Source organism: Anas acuta, chromosome 1, assembly GCF_963932015.1.
Source record: "Anas acuta chromosome 1, bAnaAcu1.1, whole genome shotgun sequence".
Taxonomy (NCBI): Eukaryota; Metazoa; Chordata; class Aves; order Anseriformes; family Anatidae; genus Anas; species Anas acuta.
The window spans coordinates 69,758,422-69,783,655 of NC_088979.1; the positions used below are offsets into that span (position 1 = coordinate 69,758,422).

Sequence of the window (25,234 nt, forward strand, 5' to 3'; positions counted from 1 at the left end):
ACAATCTCTTTGTCTTATGTGCTTTGCCAGATAGCGTGCTCCCAGTGGTAGGTATATCTTCAGAAATGAACTGGCATATTTTTACGAAATGTCACACTGTCGTTTGACCTGTGGATCTTATTAGTAGTGGATGTTGAAGGGGATGAACACTAGAAAAAAGCCAGTTAAAGCAAGTTATTGACAAATGGTGAGCATTTTATCCATGCAGAATTGTTGTTCAGTGCTTTGTATCTAATTTAAAGTTAACAAAAAATAAAAAAAGCATCTGGTTGTCTCCACGGAAAATATCTTTATCTTGGCTTCATTTGATTTAAATAAAGGCATATAAGTTAACCTTGAATTACATGTAAAATTCCACTCAGATCTAAGAGATTTTATAATTGAAACAAAATGCTTTGTCTGCAGATTCTGTCAGTAAAAGAGAAGAAAATACAATCAGAAGATTGTACCAAAATTACAGAACATTTTATTATGGTGCTTCCTCAGCTCTTGGCAAAGGTAACTAACAGCTGCTCTGTGAATGCATGTTAAATATTTCATTAAAATTCCTGCAGTGCACTCATATCCTGTTTTTTTTTTTTTCTTCTCTGCAGTATTCAACAGATGCACAAAAAGTGGCAAATCTTCTGCAGATTCCACAATATTATGATTTAGATGTTTACAGTACGGGACATCTAGAGAAGGTGAATAGGAATTGGGGTAGTCGGTGCATGTGGAAAGTGCTAAATTTATGTGACAGTGTACAGAATTCAGTGTGACTTGGAACAAATAGAAGCCTGTTGAAATATTAAGAAACAGCCTCGTACCTTGAGGAAAGCAGTCTTTTTCAGGCTTTGCTTTTTGATTGGAAGCTGCCAAAGAAAAGCGTTAGCGCTTGTCAGTTCTGATATGCCATGACTGGCCCTGCTGGGTGATGGGTTGTGTCTTCATGCGATAGCCTGCCCCTGGGTTTTTCATTGATGGGTGGAGAGAGGGTGGGTTATGCTATGTGTCTAACCTGGCATCTCCCTGGAGTTTTCTACAGAGTAGGTTTCATTCTCCTTGAGGACTGACTCCCAGCTGCTAGGGGGTGATAGTAACTGAAAGATAAGAATGGAGATAGTGTAACTGCTGATGGGAAAGGGATGGTCAGAAATGGATTGATTAAATCCTTGAAATAGTGTAATGTATTCTTAAGCAGGGATGTTTACAGGGAGATAACAAGCAAACACGCCTAGATTACTTTCAGCACAAAACATTAACTGGAAGAGGGGGAGAGTCAGTGGCATGGCACAAGTTAAGTTTCGTCCTGCCAGTAAGAGTGAAGATGGCAGTTGCTGACATGATCTGAAACAGTATCTGTCCTCTGCTGCTGGGGGAGACAACTTCCATTGTTTGGAGACACACCTTTCCTTTGGAAAGACATCTTTATTCCCTAACATTTTATTTATTTTTTTATAGTAGTAGTAGTGCCAAAGGTGTATTACTGAAACAAGACTTAAAACAGTTGCTTAATTTTTCACAAAGATTCAGACAATAATGAAAAAGAACCATAAAGCCAGAAAAAAAAAATGTATCCACTAACCCTGCCCCTCTGCTCCTTAGACTGACAGTTATTTGGTACTGGTTGTGTGACCTACAGAGATGCATGGTCCAAGCGAAATGTGTCTGAAGCCTAAGTGGATTTGCATGCATTTCACCTGTAATACCCCTTTTATCACTTGCAGCATTTGGATGCTTTGCTGAAAGAGGTAAAAGACATTGTGGTCAAACACTCTGACATATCTGTCCTTGAGGCATCCTCCAGGACTTATTATATCCTCTGCAGTGAAGAAATTGCCATCTACAATCAGGTGGATCGCGCCCGAACTCAGCTGATAGATGAGTTGGCGGGACAGCTTAACCAGCTACTGGATGGCTTCTGGCAAAAGGTGAGCGTGACTCATTGCAGAGACAAACAGCCTGTTTCCATATGAAAACAGAAGAGAAAAAAATAAAGGGGATATGGAACAATTTTTTGCCTGCTGTTTCTCTGCTTGGGGGGAGCAGAGCTTTCAAGGTTGGGTTTGCTCCTCTAAAATGACTGATGGTTTACTTTTTATTGATTTGGCAGGAATAGAGTGGTGAAAATAGTAAATGAGGTAGTCCACAGCAGCAAAGGGACATTTTATGTCGTCTAAATATTCTGGACACGGGTTCCACTGTTGTAGTATTACTATGCCAAAAATACTATGTAAAAGATCAGCTAAGAAGGACTGTGGATCTGTAGGTGATGAGATTGTTCCCAAAATACCGGTTACTGCTTTGGTTCTGTACTTCTTCATATTTGACTGCATGCAAGATGCCTTTTGTAGTGTGACTTTGGCTGCATATTTCTAGGAAAAAAAAAAAACAAACAAAAAACCACAAACAAACACAACAAAACATCGCTTTGGGGTCTTCGAAATGATGACTTTCCCCTTGAAGGAGGACTGTAGAGTCTTCCTCAAAGTTTTTCATTAGTTCTAAAAAGCAGAAACAGCTGGTGGTGATATGAATAGCTTGCTGGCTGAACTGAACAACAGAAGCCCGCAGCTGATCTGATCAACTGTGCCGTCATGAACAGGTGTCATGCCATGGTATGGGAGTAAACGCTGGCAGGTTTTTATTGGACACTGGGATATTGTAAAATGTGTCAAGCCAAAAAATCCCCTAACCTCAGATTGGATTTATTTTGTTGGTCTTAAATAGATATCTATGTCAATATGGGAGAATGTGCACTTATGAGAAACAAGATAAGTGCTAGACTAGGGATTCTTCAACTCCTTCATAGAGTAATCCGTATCTAAATAAAGAGATTTTCTCCTGCAGCCCCTCCCTTCTAATTCCTGGTTGTATATACCATCTCCCATAATCACGTAGCATCCTTGTGGAAACTGCAGCAATTGCATCTATGGGAAAGTATTTTAATATATTTTTAGCTATCTTTGAATGTGATCTGGCAGCTGGAAGCACGGAGAGTCAATGCCATGTGAATGGTTAGCTTTCCAGAGATACCTAGCAACTGTGTGAGGTTTAACACTTCTGTGGTAGCCTAATTGCTAGTTTTACTCTGTTTTAGCAGTGCTGTACTCGAGGGAGGCTGCTGGGGGTTTAGTAGTGATAGGGACACTGATACAAAATTTCTGTGCAGTCAACATGTTGTTTTCTGTTTCTGTTTACATAAGTTGCATGTGTGAAATTCAAGTCTGTGGGCTGGGTGGGAAGAGTACGCAGCAATTACTTTGCCCCATGCTGGCTAATGCCTTTCTGTTTCCTAAACCTGCATAATTTAGCAAAGAGGATTTTGCACAGATGCAAGAGAAGTTGCCCGGATGTGCGCTGCTTTGAGAAGAATAGCAGCTTTTCACAAGTGAGATGTTTTTTTTACGTACTGCTAATTTACTTTCCCATATTCTTTAGTGTTGCCTTAACAGATGTCAAGTGAGAATTGCTCTTGCTTGTTGGGTTTAGTAAGAATTTCACAAGAAAATGGCAACTATTCCTATAAGAGATGTTGCAAGGCTTAGTTTCTCCTGAACAGAGCTGTGCTCTTGGGTATGGATTATTATTATTATTATTTTTGACTTACTGAGGTTGGAGAATCAGCCCTAGTGGGGCTAAGAAGTGTGTGTAATGGAGTTGGGATGTCAGAGTAGATGTTGACATCCCCTCAGCTATGTTGTTACGGTGCCTCCCTCCTAGCTGCATGCTGTTGCACTGCCTTATGGCCAACACTAATGGCCAGTCTGAAGAGGTGTAATGAGTGCAGCAGGTGTTATCTGCTTCATTTGTTTTAATTTACTTGGTCTTCTCCTTCTAAAACATGGATTTCTCAAAAAGCTTGGTTCTGCAGGGGTTGTTCACCAAATAAATTACCATGTGAGATAGTAGAGGGTTGGGGAGATGGCCTTCTGTGCAATGTGTCTTTTGCTTATCCTACATACTAGAGCTGCTCTGCTCATGCAAAGAGGAACCTAAAGTTGAGTTGCAACACTTCATAATATTCAAAGTACTCTTTTAAAGTGTGTATGGGGGAATTTTTCTTTAGACGTTTTTGGGCAGTTAGAGAATGTGAATAGAATGTATAGGAAAATGTACAGAGGTCCAGCTTCCTTCTCCTCCTCTCCTCACAGACACTGCAGTTTTGTGGCAGGAATGCAGACTGTATTCCTCCCCTCCCCATTAGAATTAATTATTAGTTGTTTAAAGTTACTGCTGTACATCAGAGGAAGGCAAAAACAGGATTCATTTAACCTACTTGATTAGGTGAGATTTCATTTCTTGCTAAGTGTGACATTCTTTTTTCTGTTTGTTCGTTTTTTTTTTTCCACTTGCAGTGCCCATGATCTCACCAAGTGGAAGCTGTATGACAAGACTTTACGGTTGCTGTTGTTTGAAATACAACATGGGTGTTTGTCCGTTCTGGTGAGTTGTTGATACTTAAGGTTGAAAGCAGGAAAAACAGCAAACATTACATAATCTTATGTATTAGTGTTGTATGAGGCAGGAGGATGTTCTTTCCCAGATTGACAAATGGAAACTAAGGTTTTGGTATAATGTTATTTAGAATCAATGGATTATAGCCATGTATTCATTAATTTGGAGATTTTTCAGAGCTACGACAGAATAGTCATCTGACAACTTGCTTTCTCAAAAAAGCAAAAATACTTTCCCATGGTCAGTACTTCCTGCTGGTTGCAAAACCTCACTCTGAGTACATATGAAATTGTTGGGACCATGAGGAGCATGGTTTCCTTGTAACCAGAAATTGAAAAATTTTGGACCTGTTGCTTGCAATTTGACACTTGATGAGGATAGTTTGTAATTACCTGTTGTAATTACCTGCAGCCTTTTCTTTGTCTGGTTGCCTCAACTCAAACATTGGCTGTGCCGAGGTAGAGGTATATCATGGTATTTTAAGTACTTGAGCAGTTAATCGGGCTGCATTTTCAGGAGAATTTGGTCTTATTTTGAAAAAGGCAAAATTTAACCAAAGAGGGAAAGTCTGAAGCCTGTGGGTAGGCTCCTTTAGTTGTAGTACCAGAGAACTAAGGTTTGGCTTCTATTCTAAACTGCCCTTTGGAGGAGTCAGCCTTTCACCAAAGACAGCAGAGAAATCCTAAGAAGCACAGATGAAGTTAGCCTCTGTGAATACTCCTTGTATTACAGAGTTATGTTCCATTGAACGCATCAGGATGTCAGAGTTACACAGAAGTAGCACCTTAGTAATGAAGTTTCTCAGCAGGCAATGTTTACTTGGGTGTAAACCTACTGTGTTTATTTTGAAGACCTACATTCTTTGCAGTGTAGAAATGGCTGTGCAAGCAGCAAGCAGAATGCCAGGCTTTTTGCTGTCAAGCCTTTCATGTAAATAAAGGACATGTGTTTTTATTTGCAGGTGATCCTGCCAGCTCTCCAGTGCACATATTTTTCTCTCCTGTGGCAAGTAGCTGCAGCTGCAGAAAATTCTTCCAAGGTTGGCCATTCCACATCATTTTGAAACCCAGGGGTTGTGCTTGTAGAAGTTCAAGATGCTTTTCTATTCTCAGATAGCCAGAAAAAAACAAGCTTTCTCAAGAAGACAATTTGTATATTTTCTTGAGGAAACCAAACTGAGTTGGGACGTTTTCTCTCTCTGTATATCTCCCCTTACCTTCCACACCCTTCCCTATTTTTTAAAGTGTTTATGCCTTTTCAGTATGCAAGAGAATATGGGAACAACAGTTCACCTCTATTTTTACTACAAAACATGTGCAGCGAATTCCTCATGCTTGATGGAGATAAGGAACTTGTTCCACTGCCAAACAGTTCATTCTCTTGCTTTAAGCAACAAATAATATTCAAGGAAAACTCCAGGAAGTCCTGTTGCTTTGTTTTATTCTTACGTCCTTATTTTACTTATACATTCTGTGACATCCCACGTTCTTCAAACTTCGTGTAATTTTTTCATCAGCTGACTACTTTACTTTCCTAATTGGTTTTGCATAGTGCCAGTCTCTGCCAGATACTTCAGAAGATATTCTAGTTTAAGATACCAGAGAGGAAAACTCTTTTATACTTTGATTCCCATGTGAATCTATACCTTTGCAGTTTTTCTTCGTGGTGAATCCCGACTACGCCAAGTGTTGCTGTTTCTGTCATTCCGCCCCCTTCCTCTGGTGCTGCTGTGTGTACAGAATAGGGCGCTGACATGGGCATTTGTTTTGTGTGAGAAATGTTAGCTGGGAGGTTACCCGTTTGGTGACTGATTCACTATCTATTCCCGTCCCATTCCATTCCTGAGTGGATGTGTGCATCTCTCACTGCTCTAATATGTTCTGCCTTCCTGCCCAGACACTGTTAGCTTGACTGATAATGGGGCAGCACATTTTTGAACTTGGCCTTTCATACGGGAGCAGATTTTGATTGGAAGTACGGTGTTACGGCCCACTCTGCAGGACCAAATCTAGATATTGGCAGAGAGAGAAGTTCCGAGAGCAAAAACCATCATTTCCTGGACAGCAGCTCTGGGACTGTTCCTTCCCCCCTCCTCCTCTAATGGTGTTACGGCTGTGTTTTACCTCCCCCCTCTGCTCCTTCTCAGCATGCCCTGGGATGGATCCCCTTTCTTACAAAGATCCAGTTGCATGGCATGAAATCCTCTTGTAAAGGCCTTCTTCTGTTGATTGCTCTGTATGGTACAACAGATGGGACCTAGTGAAGGATCAGGAGGTCTTTTATTTGGCTCTGGGCAAATCAAGTAGACTGTTTTAATAGACTTGTCTGTTGCCACAATTAGCAGTGTAGTTAAACTGGGCTTCCTCTGTAATCAGTAGAAGGGGAGAGAAGAGCAACTCTAGAAGGCAATTCACATGTTGGGTGTTGAAAATAAGGTGGGGTGGACTAGAGTTTTTGTGACTCTACAGCTGTCTCTAAAGTGGAAATTATTATCCCTGCTTTGTTAAGGGTAAGGTGAAGTGGGTTCTGCAGACCTCCTAGTTGCTTGGAGGGCTGTATCAGGGAATAAATGATATTGGAGCTGCTAAACCTACAGATGGAGAACCAAAGAGTTTGTGACTTGCTGAACACCGCTAGCCTCAGCAAGATGCACATGTCCCTCTGTTTGTCACTTTTCTGCATCCGGAGTGGGGGGAAAAAGTATGTATTTTTATGGATTGACCTTTCTATCGTAGATATCGTGCCTGAAAGCAAGACATATTTTTAAAGTTGTTCATATCTGGTGAGCTGTTGCTACTGTGAGATGTCAGCTTCTTTCATAATGGCATCTGCTGTGCTATCTTAAATGAATGGTATCAGTGGAGAAAGATGCAACAGTTGTTTATTCTATAATTCTCTATTGGGTCATAGTCCCTAACATCTCAGTCCTGCCACTTTCCTTACATATGTTTTTAGGGCGCTCTTTTGGCATTAAGAAGAGAACTGAGGCGTTTCAGTGAGATTTGCATGTACTTCCTCACCCATAAGGAAAAAGACGTGAGAGAAAAGGTTTGTGTTCTTATATCACTTAACTGGCATGCATCCTCAGTCCTCCTTTTAAATGCCTTTCTTTCTTTTCATGCCAGTATTTCCTTCTGCTGATTTTGTAATTTTTTGTCTCTTAGCAGAGAAATGACTCTTTAAAATAAACAATCCTCAACTATTTATTTGAAATAAATGCTATTTATTTTAACATAGTTAAAGTTAGTTAAAATGCTACAAAAGTTAGTGCTTTAGTCAAACACAGGTCTGGGTCTGCATGGTCCATATGCAGAATCAAAGCCTGAATCTGAATGACTTGATTTGCCACTTGATAGTCACTACATTTTCTGCTTAGAATAATCAGTATACTGCTTACTGTCATTGCTTTTTTAATGCCTTGTTATGAATGTCACTTAAAAAATGGAACATTTGGAGAAATTGTCCAGTGATTCACATGTTGAAAGAGAGATGTTGTGGCATAATAGAGCTCATCGTCCTTTTCAGAGAAGTCTGAAATTCAAATCTTTAGGTGGTGTTCATGCATGATACTTGCATATACCGTATCCTAAAGTGTAGGTTCTGGAAGGGCTCAGCTGTGGCATTTCATCAGAGGGTGGGGCCAACAGAAATCTTCAGCTTGTGAGGAAGAAGTAGGATAGAAACCAGATTCTGACTTGTGGTGTTTGATGGGATGCAAATGGGAGTTGGCATGAAAAGTAAGATGGTCTCTGGATCCTTCATTGGTTTTGTTTGCTTGATACAGGCCTTCGTGATACTCTGTGACTGGCTGCTGATTTTGAGTCATCAAGATTCAAATAATAATGAAGAAGAAGTGGGATTTCTGGATTACCTTCCCAGCACTTCCCTTCAGGAAAAACTGCTTTTGTTTGTCCAAGAACATATTTTTGTGGAGGAGAAAGAGGAAAGCAAAGGTCAGACATCTTCAGCACTGAAGAAACACTCTACCATTTTCGCTGCTATTTGCCGGCTGCGCTGCAAGGGGGCGAGTCATTGTTGGCCCCCTTACAAAGTTGCTCGATGAATATAAATTCAGTGATTTGTCTCCACTGTGGCTCAATCACAGGAAACGATTGCCAATTTACTCCCAGGTAGAAAGGGCTGATGTAATGCAGGCATGGGTGGAAACGTACAGGTATTTGACAGACCAGTTTTGGTGGTAGAGATGGTGTCATCCACTGCGGTGGAAAGCCTTGCAGTGTTACAGTGCAACTCTGTTAATACATGGGCTCTTCCAAGCCATCAGAGTAAAGGACTGGAGGATTTTGATGTGGGGATGCAGAGCAGTTTTTGTGGGAAACAGCTATGTAATTGTTGCTGTGTTGCCTTTTTCAGACAAATTCAGATGCCAAGTTGAGGATGTTATTGTGAAGGCTGGTTTCTTTTGGGAGTGTTTTGAAAATAGATCGTTGGCTCATTGTGGTTTGAGGCTGAGTTCAAGTGTCATGCTTTGAAAAACCAAGCACCATCCTAGATTACTGGGCTGAACTCTTGCCCTTCAGCTGTTCACATGGAGTTCTGTGTTCAGCATTGGGCGCATTACCTATGTTATGTACCTGAAACTGATCGAGTCTGACCTGTTTTGGGTTCGATGGCCTTCTGAGATCAGTTTCAAACCTGTTCTGTAAGATGCTTTCAATTTCTCAGTCCTCCCCACAAAGGATCCTTGTCAACCTGTTGCAGGTTCCTTCCCTAAAGAAGTGATTTTTTAATGCTGTGGGTGTGCTTGTCTGTGTTTTTAAAAAAACAAAACAAAACAACAAAAAAACACACAAAACCCACAAAACGCAACATGATTGCAACATATCTGGTTTCTTCCATTTTGTGTGTTTGTGCCTTTTATTTTGTACTGTTTGGTTCTGTTCTGCAGTTGAGCAGTGTTATACAAGGAGATTCTGCCTAGTAGAAATGAGAAATCCCTGTGAAGATCAGAGTAGAGGACTGTGCAAACAACTCACTTTCACTGTCATCAGCTGAAAGCTTTGAAATGGAAATGGAAAGCTGTGTTTTCTGACATACACAGAGCTGAGCGTAGCATCTGTTGCCTAGTATGTTGGCTGAACGGCTGCGTCTGTGCTATGCAGATGAAAGTTGGTCATTAAAATTGAGATACCTTGAATAAAGTACTGGAACAAAGCTACAACACTTTTGTTTCCCTAGACCTGACAAAAGAGGAGGAGAGAAAAGACGAAAACTACAAACTTGACGACTTGCACAAAAAGCGGAGTCTTCTTGCAGCATATTGCAAGTTAATAGTGTTTAATGTGGTGGAGACGACTGCAGCTGCTGAGATCTATAAGCATTATGTGAAGGTAATGTTTTAGATAACAGTGCTTTGCCTATCAGCGCATTTCAGTGTTTGAAAATGACTCCGGTGTTTATGAAAGATGTGGTTAATGGTTTATGGCTCAGAATCCTCGTGTACTCACAGAAGGGCTATAAAACCAAGCAAGAGCGGAACAGTCTCGCCTCCTTGCTCTGCAAAGGTGTGTCATCGCAGACAAAGTAACTGAAAGTTGAGTAAAGGGTAAATGTCTGAACATCTGCTCCTTGGCTTCTCCAAAGAGGCCATTACGGAGAAGCAGTTTATGGCTGGGAGAGTGTTTTAACTATGGAGAGTCTCACACTGAAGTGGTCAGCATATTTCATAAAGCTCCCACAGTTCATGGTCAGATGGCCTAGATTTCACGTGGGTCCCTGTGCTTAGACAGCTGCTAGAGCCTCAGCCACTCTGAAATGTGTGTGGAGAGGGCTAAGAACAGCACAGAGCAGGCAATTGCCACTGGAAATACCTGAGTGTGGATATTGACCCTCACTTCATTGGGCAAGCACTGGTTGAATATATAAAACTCTGTTCTTTTTCTAAGGAGGATTGTTCTTTTGTTATAATACTTAACAATTTCAGAGTAACTTTAACATACACATTACTCTTAAGGGAGCAGACCTTTGCTTTAAACATAAAATAAAACGTCCAATTTTGATTTTTTAGTTTAGGTGTACCGATATTGGGAGTGTTTTATAAACTTCTTGTGTGACATGAACATAGTCATGTGTTTTGTGTATTCCCAGCACTATGGAAGGGAAACGCTAATTTTCATCTGTTGCTGTTAATAGGCTTACAACGATTTTGGGGATATAATTAAAGAAACTCTAAGCAGGACGAGGCACAATAACAGAATTGAGAGTGCCAGGGCGCTGATTCTCTGTCTGCAGCAGGTAAGGTTATAATTAAAATGAGAGGATGGGGGTTCTTATGACAGCTGTGTTTCATATTAGCCTTTTCCCTACCTTTCCGTAATTATTCAAATTAATTTTAAAGCCTAGTGAAAGAAATTGGTTCCTTGGCTTTGCTTTCTATTTATATGTGTTTTTGCATGTCTTAATGAAACTCCTTACACCTATTTTACTCATTACACCTATTTTAAACTTTAATTTTGTGCACAGGTTTTTTTTTTTCTTTTTTTTTTTCAATCTTCAAAGGCATAGCGTGTTGGGATTGATGTAATCGTTGAGATTATAGAGTCTCCCTTGGGACATGGTGGGTGTCTCTTAACCTTAAGGTTAAGGACAGTATTCTGTGTTTTACTGACTACCTCAATTCCTGTTGAATTTGAGGAACTGTGAGTAAGTGTGCCGGTGGCTGGCCAGCTCTAAGCCCCAGTACTTTCAGTGTTTTTTTTTTGTGGAAGAAAGTGGGGCACAGCCCTTTTGAAGGGTTTTGCAGCTGCTGACTGATGAGACCAGTCAGCTATTTTAGCAGCTGCTTCTGCCAGCTCTGCCCATGGCCAGGGCTGCTTCTAGCTCCTGTCGAGTCGTGCTGTAAGCCCCAGAGCAGGCTCCTCCCAGGGGGTACTGATACATGAGCTTTGCTTATTTCACACCCATTGCCAGGGGCTTAGATCTGCGAACCAGCCCCTGAAATCTGAGCTTAGACCAGGCTAAGCAGCATTTGGCTACATGTATTCTGCTGACATAGTCAGGACTTTGTGTTTGTGTATCACATAGACAACAGGCCCTTTCTGGTCTTGGCTTGACCTTGAAAGTTAACAGGTTGAAGCTACTTCCATGTTCTGTTAGGAAAAAAATCCCGAAATGTAGTAATTGGTTTTGAGACTTGCTTTTAACCCAGTCTCACTCTCAGAAATTGGGCTGTCCTGCTGCCAGACCTGTGTGCTATATCTGCATTCTGATACCCTGAAAACCTCTCAGGCATATTAGTCCTCTTGGGCTTGATTCAGAAGACTCAACAAGAGATGGGGCCCTCACCTTCGGGAATTGATTCTCTTTGTATGCATGTCTTTTTTTATTTTATTTTACTTTTCAGTTTGTGCATGTCTGTTAAGCACTTGTCTTTTGTGTCAGTTCCTAGTGCTTGTTGCAGTTGTGTGCTTTTGAAGAACATGACTTTACTCTTTTGTAAGGCTTCCATCTTTTACGCTGTTACTGGGTGCATGTGTCTCTCTGTCCTCCTGAAGCTTTGTTTGCCTGTAGGGTTCCATGTGGTTGCTTATCTTGGACTTCTTTTGCAGCTGTTTCAGACGTGTGCAGAAAGCCAAGACAGCAGTACTGGTGTGGACTTGGCATCTGCTTCCTTCACAAACATGAAAGAACTGGCTCGTCGGTTTTCGCTAACGTTTGGCTGGGACCAAGTGAAATCTAGAGAATCTGTAGCCATGATACACAAGTATGTGCCACGTAATATCACTTTGCCCATGGTCATTGCTTTTGTTAGCTGTCTGTTTTATTACTTAATTCTCTCTCTCTTTTTTTTTTTTTGTTTTGTTGTTGTTTTTGTTTTGTTTCAATAGGGAAGGGATCGAATTTGCCTTTCAAGGAGCTACTGGAACAGACGGAAAGAGCTTTCCTCCTAACTTAAGCTTTCTGTTAATCATCAGTGAATTTTCCTATAAGCTGCTAAAGCCTGACAAAAAAATAGTGTAAGTTAAGTTCTTGCACATTGTCATACATGGGTTGTATTTTGTATATCTCTGTACCTGGGACACTTGACCTGCAGTGCTGGAGAAGTTGCTCAAAGGCTTTTCAGAGACCTTTTGAAATCAATCTGCCCCTGAGGCTCTTGGTTTTAGAGACACTTGTTGAATTTTATCATAGTATTTACTTACATGTGCAGTACCCTTTCTACACCTTTTTCTAGAATGGTTGTGACTTTATGTGGCAATTAGCGTAAGGGAAAGACAATGCGAAGAGATTTGCAACTTGACTGGCTAGTGGAGTGGGAGGAATGCTTTTCTGAAGAGAAAAGTAAAACACAAAAGATTGAGGAGGACGTAATGCCCAGATAATTATTTTGCAACAATCTAATTCCACAGGGTCAGGACTGAGCCATTTGTCCATTGTCTTTATTTCCCTGGTCAGTAGTGTGTATTTTGGATATCTGTACTTCAGTCCTCTTCTTTAGAAGACACTGCAAAAGTTATTTCAAAATATATAACAAGTATTTCCATTTTCCTGAGAGCACATTTGAAGACATGGGAAAGTTAGATAAAACATGAAGACACATCTGCCTTTTGGAATTCCTTAGCAAATTACTCCAGTACCTGTCAGGAAAGGTTCTGCTTTGGAGAAGAAGCAATGAAACAAAAGAAAAACGACGACTTATCTTGCTGAGCCCTGTGTCACTTGTTTGGTCCTGTGTCATTTTGTCTGAAATTGGAGGTTAATCTCCATGGGGGCCATCAACCATTTTTTATATAATATAGGTCAAGATTGGTAAAATGTCTAATTCTCTGCTGCTTTACGTGACAAATAAAGTTTATTAATAATTGCCAGTTACCCACACAACATACTTTTAAAAAATGGATTCAAACCTAAAATGCAAAATAGCAAAGAAAAACATCTGACATACACCGGTCACAGCCCTGGTAAATCTAGGGTGGATAATCGACAGGAAGTGATAACTTCCCTTTCTGTTTGTGCATTCTTCTTGGACAGAATCTTTGAGATCTATGACTAGATTTTTGTCATAGATTTTGTATGTACTGGTTTTGTACAGTTCCTGTACATCTGTGTCCATGTTGCCAGGATTTTGAAGTGCTGTTATTACCTGTGTGGTAATACTTGTGCAATAAGTAGATGTCTGTTAATTCATCCTTTAAAAAGAATGTAATTTCATGTACCTTCAAGGGGTGTTTTTTCAATTAAACAAGAGGAAAAAAATCATAATAGAAATAGACAGATATAAAGTTATATTCTGGTTATTCTTCCCTATGGTTATATTTAACTTCTTGACTGGTGGATATATTCCAGAAGTATATCCCTAATTGTAATCTATACATTCAGGTAGGTTTAGACATTGAAAACTTTTGTGGGAAATACAGAACCTAGCAGGGAATGCTCCTTGAGTTTGCTGCCTCAGACCCACCCACTGCTGCTGGGGACAAATGGGAAACAATAAAATTCACAAGGGGGGAAATTGGAATTTTATCCACAACGACTTTCAGACAATGTTTCTAGAGTAACAGTTTCTATTCTGGGAGGCTTAAAACGCCTTGCAGGGGCAGGAGATTATATTTCCTCCTAGAAATATTTAGGTTTAGCTGTATCATAAATTACTGGGTGGAATGCTTTGGGTCAACATGAACTTTCAGAAATAAACATCTGGTTATTTTCATTTTTATTATTAATCATGGGATTGATGTCCAGGTCTGTATATTCACATATGTGAATGTACCTATAACAGATGAGATACAGAATATGGGCATTTGATAGAAAGGAGTATATTTCAACACCGTCAAAGTATATGGATTTTAACCTTCTCTGCCTGTAATTGCCCAGGCTGTAGCAGTAAAATACCTGACGTGTCAGCTGGTCTGTGCCACAAAATGCACACAAGAAATGGATTATTGAATAACAAGCAGTACGAAGAGCTTGACTCCCGAATAAGTAGGAGTCTTTCCATTGACACGGACAGCAGTTGGATTAGGCCCTAAAACTGTAGTTACAATACGTGCTTGTTTGAAACCAACAAATCCCATTACTGGGGTTTCGCCATTCCCGAGGCGCTCAGGGTGTACGACTCTAATTGAGTCGTGCTTACCCTAACCACCTCCCAGCACCGATTTTCCTTCCTTCCTTCCTTCCTTCCTTCCTTCCTTCCTTCCTTCCTTCCTTCCTTCCTTCCTTCCTTCCTTCCTTCCTTCCTATCTTCTTTCCTTCCTTCCTTCCTTCCTTCCTTCCTTCCTTCTTATCTTCTTTCCTTCTTTTTTTTTTGCAAATCAAATGAAATGTCTGATATTTTCCAGGCCACTCTCTTAATCAAAGAAAAAATAATATACTGTACAGGCTGGTGTTAAAACTGTCACTTTTGGTTTTGCTAAGGTAGGGTCTGTTTTAACAAGACGGGGCTTGATTCTGAAGTGATGAGCTGTAGCTGAAATGTAGTGAATATCCAGTTTCTAATCCTGAGTCAGGCTGTGATTTTGTTTTCTTATTGTTGTGATGTAGGAATGGATCAGAAAAACTGTGTCGGAAATATCCTATTTTTCAAAAATGTTTGAAGGGGACCTCTTTGCTCCAGAAGGGCTGGTAGCCTGGTGATTAAGTTATTCACCTGAGACTTAGGGGGGTACAACGTCAAGTCTGTGAATCAAATCAAGCAGAACAGGGATTTGAAGCAATGCTTTCTGCGTCCTGTGCATTGTCACAACTGCAGAGCTGTTAACTGCTTTTTTCAGACACTCAAAATCTTATTGTGAACCTGCGAGGATCAGATCGGGGCTGATACGATATTCCAGAGAAGTGTTTTTATTGCTTGTTCATTAAAAAAAAAATAAATGACAAAACAGGCACTTGCGGTGCAAATACCCCACTTCCTGACCTGCCGTGCTATTGAATCACAAGGAGTGTCTGTCACCTGGGATCTCCTTTTCGCGGCAGTCCAAGAGGCAGGAAGGGGCCCCCAGGAAAAGTGGCGTGCCCTCAGAGTGCTGCTCTGTTCAAGCTGCCCCTGGCAGCAGCAATGGGCAGTGACTTCCTACGTGGGGAGTTCTTTTTAGAGACTGGTGTAATTCTGTAATTCCTGTGAACCAAACGTTGCCTCTAATGCTGAAATTCAGGCACTCTCTTAGCTTTGAAGGCATTTGCATTTTAACTATTCCCATATTTCAGAGATGTCAGACAAGAGAAAAAGGGTGTCTTTTGTTTTCACTGCATTGACAGTTCTGTCTGCACCTTTGGACAGTAAAGGCAAAATGCCTTTCTAGCAAAATTTCCCTTGATGTTGACGGGAAGGATACTGAGTTTTTTTATGCTTGCTTCTGTTTTTCTCCAGGTATGCTTACTTACAGAGGTACGCAGTCGAGCCGCTGCCTTACAGCCGAGACGAATGGCAGCCGTTGATCTGGTACAAAAACTCCTTACTGGCCAATGAAGATGAGGAGAGCTCTGTCCTCGGCAGCTTAGGGGAGTGGTCCCAAGTGGGCACCTCTAAGGCATCTTCTTGCAAAAGGAAATTGTCAAACGGTATGGGAATGGGGCTGCTGGGAATCAGCTGTGCTGGCTTTGTCCCAGCAAAAATGCGCGTTGTGCTTTGCGTTAGCGGTGCCACAGCGTGTTGGACCTCGTGGCCTCTCCAGTTGGAACCGTGGCGTTTGCCTTCAGCTTTATTGCCAAACTTTTGCTGTCGTTAAAGGTCTCTTCGTTACTCAGTTGGAGGAAGATTGGTCTGGAGACCTTGTGTGAGCCAAATTCAGATGATCTTGAATTGAGCTCTGCCATTTGTCTGTGCCACTGGGGCTTGGCTCGGTGCTTTCAGCTGTTACGTTAAGGGCATTGTTGATTTGGGCCCTGTGGGTGATTGAGAAAGGCGCAATATTCCCAGAAGTTGGTTTGTGTCCTCAGCCCAGATAGTCTGGGACAAATCATTCTCTGGGTTCTTTCTATCTGTTCAGGCTTTAGGGGGTCTAGCCTTCTAAATTGGAATCATATTCCTAACTTAGTGAGGTGCGTGGGCTGCTCTCCTGGACTTCCAATCTGTAAAGACATGGTGGGGATTAGTTAAATGTAGTAAAGCCACAATGAAAGCAGTTGCCAGTAAAACTCTTAAGTGCTATGGACATGTGCAGGTCTATGGGGAGGAGAGGGAATTTCTCCCAAAGACCTTCAGTTTCTCTCTCATTCTTCCTCAGAATTTCTCTTGTTAGTGCCCTGCCTTCCAAAACCTCGTCCTTTTGTGTCCAAGTGGCCCTCCTATCGTGAGGGTGACACAGAGTCAGCAGTGCTGGTAGCACGAAAGGACTGGGGCTAAGATCGTAAACCTAAATTGCAAAAATGATTGGGGCAAATTAAATTGTTTTTCTTTTGTGTGCCTTTTAGTTGCACCTTTCAATAAATGGCTGCTTTGCCCCAAATCTCTCCTTGAGCTTGGCTTCCGCTGCTCCCCTGCAGCAGGGACGCTGCTGTTGGAAATGCCCAGCCTCTGAGGGCGAGGTTGAAGAACGGGGTCTGTTCGCTGTCTCCTACAGGGTCTTTGCCTGAAGCCAGCCCTGCTGAAGCAGCAAGCCAAGATCCAGCCTTACAGCCTGCTTCCCAGCTCGCCTCCGCAGCAGGGAAGAGCAGAAAGAGGCTGAAATCTCGAGAGACGAACTCGCAGGAGCATGTGCCACTCCCTTGTCCCGGCGGGCTGCAGCAAAGGTACTGGCGAGATGTCTTAGAAGCTCTTTCACGTGTCCCAGTGCTGGTAGCTGGGGTCTCTCAACCCACCTCTGCTTCTGCTTTTTGTAGTCCTGCCATGGGCAAAGCGCAGAGTGTTGTGCGAGCCGTGTCCCAGGGACAGGCTGTGTTCTTCATTTCCTCGGGCCGATAGCTGCGTTTGCTGCCTTGCCCTCATTGTTCCCCACTGCAACGGAGCTTCCAGTACTTCTTGGGCAAATACCAAGTGTGTGGGGAAACAGACAAGGGAGGAGGAGTTCCCTGTCCGACTTCTCTTGTCTCTGGTCCTGATCAGAGGCCTGTGCTGTCAGCTGTTCCCTGGCTGTGTGTTGCAGCCCAATGCTGGGTGTTTTCTGCACCTCTGGAAATGAAAGAGAGGATTCTTGTCTCTGCAGATCCGTTGTTAACTGCTGTGTTGCTGGTGGCTTTCTTTTAAAGAGCGTGCACACACATGGGAGTGGAACCCACCAGAACTGGATGTAAGAGAGGTGTTGTAGAAGTAGCAAGTCTTCAGTCTACTTCTGAGCTGTGTAAAGAGCTCAGAGTGCTCGGCTGGGATAATGTCCTGCAATGCAATTCATTTATTGAGCTGGTGGGTTCCACTTCCCATGTTGGCAGGGTAAAAGCTGACATACAAATCCCAGAAGGAGGACACATGCTTTTTCAGGTTTTGGGACACCTGTTGAATGGACCTAGTGAATACTAGTAAAATAAAACAAAAAAAAAAAAAAAAAAAGAAACATAGGAGATTGCAGGTCCAGCCTGTTTAAATGAAGATATTGTTTCTGAACAGCCTTTTTCAGACATTCCTCAGAGCACCACCTATGTCATACCTAGGCAATACTGAGCCAGAAGCTTTGGGCTACCTCCTGTGGGTGCCTCAGCAACAGATAGTGATGTGTGCACCACTCTGCCTTAATAAAACTTGCGCAACGTATGACTTCCCTCATAAAGTTTCTCAAGACTTAGCTTTTTGTTTTGTTTTTCAGCGAAGGTGAGATTGAGACAGATGTCTCGATGAAGCGACAAGCGGGAGATAAAAGTGAAGATGCCGATGTTGATGTGATTGATGCAGACCAGGTAATTTCGGATTGGGTGGACAGCTGTACTTAGGGTGGGTGAACGTGAGTTCAGAACCTTATGAGTACCCACCTGGCTGTCGTGCAGCCCTTTTCACGCTGAGGAAAGAAGTTCTCTCCTCTTCCCTTTCCAGCTGTCTGAGGTCTCCTTCTTCAGGTCGTTTATTTGCGTGCCTTACGGCAATTGGTAGCGTAGCTTCTGGACACCCTTAGGTATGTTGGAGACCAGCTAGGACGCGGTACGAGGAAGATCCAGTTTCCTTTTCCCATACTGCGAAGCTCCTTAATTAGGAACCCTCTGCAGCTGCTTCACGTTACTGACACATTGCAGGGATGGCATTGCTGCGTGGCCTGGAGGGAATGTCTGCCTCGGAGGAGGTGTGTGCGTTGTGCTCCCCGGCCATTGATCGCTGTGACTGGAGCGTCCCTTGGCTTTTGTCCTTCTCCATTTGAGGCTGTTGGGGGATTAAATTGTCCTCAGGCCAGGTGGGGATTCGAAGGGAAGCACCTGAGCGTTGTGGGCTCGGGGTGACAGATGGCGCAGTCCCGTGTTATTCTTGAGGGCACCTCTGGGGTCAGGTAGGAGTGTGGCCATGCTGCAGCTTCCTGCCTGGGTCTGAGCGCAGACCAGGAACGGATCCTAGCAGCAGGGAAGGGCTCGTGGCCCTGGGGGAAGCCGAGTGCCAGGGGCTCAACCAGGCTGCTGCACACCATGGCCTCGCAGCACTGCCTTTCCTTGCTCCAAGGGTTTGCTCTGTCAGTCATTGCAAGGGCCTGAGTGTTTCTGTTGGTTTTTTTTTTTTGCATTTCCTTCTGCTCTCTGAACATGTAATGTGATACAAACCCCGTGTTTTGCTTTTGCTTGAGGACTGGAAGGAAAGAAAGGACTTCTGTGTTTTCTTCCAGTTGTATGCCTGTTAAAATGTAAAATACTGGTTTAGGCAATGGGCTTGGAGCAGCTCCAATTGAAGATTGATAATAAAATAATGTAAATCAGCAGACCAAGGTTGAAATTATACAGAAAACGGACAGCTTCTAACTGGTGTGTGTGGCCTTTCCCTGTCATTCATTTTCCGAGCTCCATGTGGTGTAGAAATACCTCTTCCCTTTTGTGGCAGCCAGCGTGCTTTCTGAGAGCCACCTACGGCCGCGTTGCTGAATGGTTAGAGGCTGCACAGAACCACGGAATGGCTTGGGCTGGAAGGGGTCTTACAGACCACCTAACTCCAACCGCCGGCCATGGGCAGGGACACCTCCTGCCACACCAGGCTGCCCAAGGCCTGGGCTCGAACACCTCCAGGGACAGAGCTCACCACCAGTGCCTCACAGTGAAGAATTTCTTCCTTATATCTAATCTAAATCTCCCCTCTTTTAGTTTAAAGCCACTATCCCTCATCCTCTCATTATCTGCCTGAGCAAAAAGCCCCTCTCCATCTTTTCTATGAGACCCTGTAAGTACTGAAAAGCTGCAGTGAGGTCATCCCAGAGCCTTTTCTTCTCCAGGCTGAACAGCCCCAATGCTCTCAGCCTGTCTTCCTAGGAGAGGTGCTCCAGCCCCCTGGTTGTCTTCATGGCCCTTTAGCCTGACATTCAGACATCTCTGTCCTGACACCTTACAAGCTGCTCCTCTGTGATGTTTTCTTGGTAATATGAGACTGACTAATGTGTTTTTTGTCTGGTCTAGAAGAGTTAAGGTGACAATGAGGGGATAAATGGAAGTGAAGAACACGCTACTACTGCTTTCTGCCAATTGCTGAAGTGAACAGTGCGGTTGTGACGGCATCAACCAAGGCAGCAGGAGATGCACAGCAGCTCAAGGCAAGTCTCCCCCTGTAGGCATCCACCCAGTACCAGCTCCTAGCACCGTGGGTGATTTCTCCGCTCTGCTGCTCGTCAGTATCACTGCTTTGGCTGGTGGCGTGCTTCTGAGGTGTGGGAGCAGCGACCATCATTGCTGCACTTCATCCTGGACTTCAGTGCCCTCGTGGATAAACTCCCAACCCAAGGATCGCAGGCAGGGTACTGACAAACACTCAGCGACTCTGTGAACTGGATGAGACAGAGACGAGGGTGCTTAGCTCAGAGCAGTGCCCTGCTGGGTGTGAGAGGCCCGAGACGGCGATGCGCTCATGCCCTCGCACCCCGTCACAGCACAAGGAGCCTGGCCCAGCTGTGGACAGGGCCCTGCTGGGTGGCAGATGGCAAGGGATGCGGCAGGGCTGCTCACTTCCTGCCTGTAAGGTGCAAATCGTGGCTCACACCGTCTGAAAGCATTTCTGAACGCCAGCACTCACAGAAACACGGCTGGTTGCCTGTGGGGATCAGGACACAGTCTCAGGAGACTTGCAGCAACAACACAACAGTGGACCAGTTGACTCAGTATTTTCCTCTGGAATAAATCCGTCATGCACAGCAAGCACGTAGTAGTTACTGGGGATATCAAAAGCTTGAAAAGACAATGTAAATAGACTGTAAATACAGCCCTTCAGAAGCAGTCTTTCCATGACAGGTTTGGAAACGTTCTTCACTCGAATGCTTTGTTACTGCTCCATGGAATTGTACACTGCATTAATCCTAAAAGCTTTTTTAAAATTTTAATCTATGTATATATTTTGGATCATGACTGTAAAATAAACTGTATAACCGTTGCTGTCCATTAGTACGGAAGGTGCATGTGACAGTCCCACAGTGACTGGAGAAAGACCAGCGGTGCTGCTGGCCCCTGGTTGACCCTGTTATTAAATACAGCGGGAGCACAGCTCCCAGCAACATGACTGAAAGCTGTGATCCCTGCCGAGGCAGCGGGTGTGTGTTTCAGATCGAGCAGTGATGTTCCCCTCATCCCCCCGCAGTGTGGATCTCAGCCTGGCCCCTCACAGTAGGCAGTGTGCAGCTGCACCAAGAACACAGGTCTAGGACCGCAGGCACAAATGCTCTCAAACTTTTGGGAAAAAACATTAGGGATGGGAACTACGCTTCAGGGGAAGGTAATCATTCTTCAAGGAAGAAGACTTCTACAGCAACACACTCATTTGCTCCATTAAACCTCTGCACATCCTCTAGGAAAAAAGGGCCTTGGCTATCAAATGTATAGTGAAATCTCTTCACTCCTGCTCTCAATTAAAACACAAAGCATCAACCATGGCTACAGGTTCTACCATTCACCATAGCTCTATTTAATGGAGAATTGTGATGAGAAAAGTTTTGGCTGCTCATCTACAGCTGCTTCTAAGAAGCCAGCTCCCAGCTGAAGGGTTTGGGTAGGGAAGATTAGGATGCCACAACCTCCTGAGCAGCAATAGACGCTCAGGTTCATCAGCCAGAAAGCCAGTTTGGCATCTTTCTAACAGCACATTTGGCAAATAGGACTTAATAAATCTCTGTATATCTTCAGTGGTTGAAAATCTAAGGAAAACATGGAAGTAGTGAAAGGTGTCTGCATAACACTTAGAGAAATTTGACATTTATACATTCCTATTAAAGGTGGCATAATGGACCACAACTTTATTTCTTCTAATAATATTCTAAGGATTTTAATTGTTTTGGGACAAAAACAATTTTTTGTGAGTGATGAGCTCCATTACTGAAAGGCCCACAGGTTTGTAAGTCTGTAAGTCTCAATAGAAGGCCACGCGATGAGCTGAGGGCACAGACTGCTCCGTACCTCCTCCAGCTGTGTAGCATCACTGCCATGTGGATGGGGAAAAACCTGCTAGAACTCATCTGCTTTGAATATGCAGCTTGGTGTAATTATCTAACCAGACTGCATACATATGGAACCCATAGCTTAAGTGGTTCTTTCAGAACTTAATTGGATGTAGTACATAACAATTAGAGCTGTTAAATTACATGTATGAAAATCTTTATTTCAAAATACAAACATGATTTTTTAAACATTTTAAACAGATCTACACTGCAAACAAAATAACTTACATCTTTTTGTACATTTTTTTCAACAAAATCTGTTTAACAGTAAGAGTGAGGCAACAATTTCAAGCTGCTGTGACACTATGAATATCCATGGAATGTGTCAATAGCAAACAACTGAAGGGGAGGACAGACAAAAGCACTGAATGCCCACAACAAATTAGTGCACATCACTGATCAAGTAACATTTATACAAAGGATTTAAAAAAATTGGTTCCTTCTACAAGAAATAACACACTCGTTTTGGATCAAGTATGGACACTAAAACAGACTGCACTATTTAATAGTATTTTTATAATGAACGTCAGTGAAAACACTGAAGTTTAAAGGCCAAGCAAAGTTAAAGTTGGGGCAAACAAAGACTATACAGAGAAGAGAAGCAACTTGTTTTGGCATTAGTTTTCCTTATGCACCAATATGCTCAGCTTGTCCAAAAAAACTGTGTCTGTAAGTAAGAGCTGGGTCACACACTCGGTCACGTCTCCGACAAGGCACAAGAACCCTAGCGCTGTCTGTGAGCACATAAGCATTGCCAGCCAGGTAGAAGTTGTCTCCTTACCTCCCTTAGCAAGGCAGGAATGCCTCTCTACATAAGGGATGGAGACAGTCAGTGCACCACGCCTCAACTTAGAATTAAACCAGTTCTCTTAAAAAACAGTAGATTACTCTTCTCTAAAGTCAAATATTGTTATTCTTCCAAGAAGGAATTATGCAACATCTGTAAATAAATATTTTAATCAATTTTAAAAACTATAGACTATTGAATAAATACAAAAGTTTCATCATCCCATACAAATGCATTTCTTTTAAAAGGTAGTCTAGTGATTAAATATTTTTTTAAGCACAAAACTAAGCTGACTTCCTGGAAACAAACCCCACTGAAATGTGTAGTGTGTAGCAGACCTGCTGCAGACTGTCCCTTCTCTTCTGCAAGTGTTGACCGCAACAGCTACTCAAAGTCCTCTTCATAGTCATATTCATCCAAGTCTACATCAGCCAGGTGTGAAGGCATTTCAAAAAATGGTCTTTTTTCCATTTGATACTTGAGGACGTTCGCCTTCTGATGGTCTACAGGATTCAGTTCAGCTTCGTACCTATAAATTAGCAAAAAAAAAAAAAAAAAAAAAAAGGTTTAGATACATTGGGAAGTGTCCAAGTGTCCCAGCACTAACAAGGCACCTGCAGGAAGAACATCACTTCAGTGTTTCATATTTTCAGGAAATAAATAATCACATGCACCACAGTTTCTGCAGAAGTTAGTTCAATTTGAGCTGGTTTACCAACAAGTTCTGCATGTGACAGAAGAGTGAAATACACACAGCTATACTGAAAACAAAATGCTCTAATACATAATGCTGTAGTGGACTACTCTTCAGTTAGACGCTGTCAGATGAAAGATTTATGCATCTGACAGAAATCCTGTTTTTTGTTTTTTTTTTTTTTTTTCAAGAAAGCAGAAATTAAGCTGGGTTAGGAAAAACAACATTCCTGCAGTAGATGCAATAAAACAAAGCACACCAAAAGCATTAATAAAATGGGTATGAACACAAGGAAGTGATAGCAACCGTGTATTTAAAGCAGAGGCTAGAAAGCAATTTGTTTAGTGAGAAATTACTGATAAGCACCTGCTGAACATGAAAATGAACAGATGGATAATGAAATGTTTAGCTAAAGTCAGTGACAGCTGATATTGAAAAAGGATCTGCTTTGGCATTGCCTAGTCGGAAGCAATCAGAGTCACAGAATGGTTTGGGTTGGAAGGGACCTTAAAGCCCACCCAGTTCCAGCCCCCTGCCATGGGCAGGGACACCTCCCAGCAGACCAGGTTACCCAAAGCCCCATCCAGCCTGGCCTTGAACACCTCCAGGGATGGGGCATCCACAGCTTCTCTGGGCAACCTGTGCCAGGGCCTCACCGCCCTCTGAGTAAAGAATTTCTTCCTAGTATTGAATTAAACCTGCCCTCTTTTAGTTTAAAACCATTCCCCCTTGTTCTGTTCCACTCCCTGACAAAGTCCATCCCCATCTTTCCTGTAGGTACTGGAAGGCAGCTGTGAGGTTTCCCTGAAGCCTTTGCTTACCCAGGCTGAACAACCCCAACTCTCTCTGCCTGTCTTTATAAGAGAGGTGCTCCAGCCCTCTGATACATGGCCCTCCTCAGGACTCATTCTAATACTTGCACGTCCTTCTTCTACTAGGAAAAACAGAGCTGAACACAGCACTCCAGGTGGGGCTTGACAAGAGCAGAGTAGAAGGGGAGGGTCACCTCCCTCATCCTGCTGTCCAAACTTCTTTTGATGCAGCCCAGCACACGGTTGGCTTTCTGGGCTGCGAGTGCACATTGCCAGCTCATGTTGAGCTTCTTGTCAGCCAACACCCCCAGGTCCTTCTTGTCACAGAGCTGCTCTCCATCCATTCTCCACCCAGCCTGAATTTGTGCTTGGGATTGCCCTGGCCCTGGCACAAAACTGAATTCTATTCTTAGAGCAACACACTGATTTTCCTGAAGGAGTGCATTAACACGGTGAAGGTGAATACCTCCCTCCTCCCCTCAAGTTTTAGGGTTATTAGGATTCTGTTTTACAGCAGTTCCACACCACTGTCTGTAATACTTGACTGTATAAACCTCTAAAGGAAACAGTGCCATGGAGAAAATCTTCATGGAAATACCTGAAAAGGTAAGTGTCCAAGAGCTGTTAGCAATCTACTGAAGAGGGAAGTCTAAGGTGAATTTTTAAATGTAATCTGGAAGCTTGAAAAACATGTTGCATTTTAGTTAGTTTTGTTCATTTTACGCGTAAAGCTATAGAACCATGGTTTCAGGTACACCTTGAATAGATTTATGGGAAAGAACAAAAACAATCTGAGGTAAGCATACTTGCAGTGAATTTTGTGGCTTTCATCTTCACTAAGAGCAGCCATCTTTGTCAAAAACATCTGACTTTTGCAACTTTGTGTCTCAGAATAGACAAAATAGGATTACCACTTTGCAACAGGGTTTTTGAAACAGGAAGGTGGAGAGAGACAACTGCCATGACAGAAGTAAACAAACAGACCAGTGGAAGAGAAAAAAAGGGTAAAACC

The 25,234-nt window shown here is 42.8% G+C and overlaps 2 protein-coding genes across 5 annotated transcripts in view; one reads left to right on the forward strand and one right to left on the reverse strand.

Moving 5' to 3' along the window:
- LOC137856363 (cohesin subunit SA-2-like) overlaps positions 1-20,872 on the forward strand; it is a 62,068-nt gene extending 41,196 nt beyond the window's left edge. The window contains exons 18-33 of the mRNA XM_068681661.1: positions 406-498; positions 594-683; positions 1,707-1,910; positions 3,294-3,370; positions 4,338-4,425; positions 5,399-5,476; positions 7,393-7,485; positions 8,222-8,390; positions 9,637-9,788; positions 10,591-10,692; positions 12,006-12,160; positions 12,285-12,413; positions 15,767-15,957; positions 16,959-17,127; positions 18,135-18,225; positions 19,909-20,872. Of these exons, the coding sequence (XP_068537762.1) occupies positions 406-498; positions 594-683; positions 1,707-1,910; positions 3,294-3,370; positions 4,338-4,425; positions 5,399-5,476; positions 7,393-7,485; positions 8,222-8,390; positions 9,637-9,788; positions 10,591-10,692; positions 12,006-12,160; positions 12,285-12,413; positions 15,767-15,957; positions 16,959-17,127; positions 18,135-18,225; positions 19,909-19,917 (1,890 nt within the window). The 3' untranslated portion in view covers positions 19,918-20,872. The remainder of the gene's footprint in view (positions 1-405; positions 499-593; positions 684-1,706; positions 1,911-3,293; positions 3,371-4,337; positions 4,426-5,398; positions 5,477-7,392; positions 7,486-8,221; positions 8,391-9,636; positions 9,789-10,590; positions 10,693-12,005; positions 12,161-12,284; positions 12,414-15,766; positions 15,958-16,958; positions 17,128-18,134; positions 18,226-19,908) is intronic.
- A 1,197-nt stretch (positions 20,873-22,069) lies between these two features.
- PPP2R3B (protein phosphatase 2 regulatory subunit B''beta) overlaps positions 22,070-25,234 on the reverse strand; it is a 52,884-nt gene continuing 49,719 nt past the window's right edge. For all 4 annotated transcript variants that reach the window (XM_068681681.1, XM_068681690.1, XM_068681672.1 and 1 more), the window contains one exon: positions 22,070-23,245. In XM_068681681.1, coding sequence (XP_068537782.1) covers positions 23,101-23,245 — 145 coding nt within the window. In that variant the 3' untranslated portion in view covers positions 22,070-23,100. The remainder of the gene's footprint in view (positions 23,246-25,234) is intronic.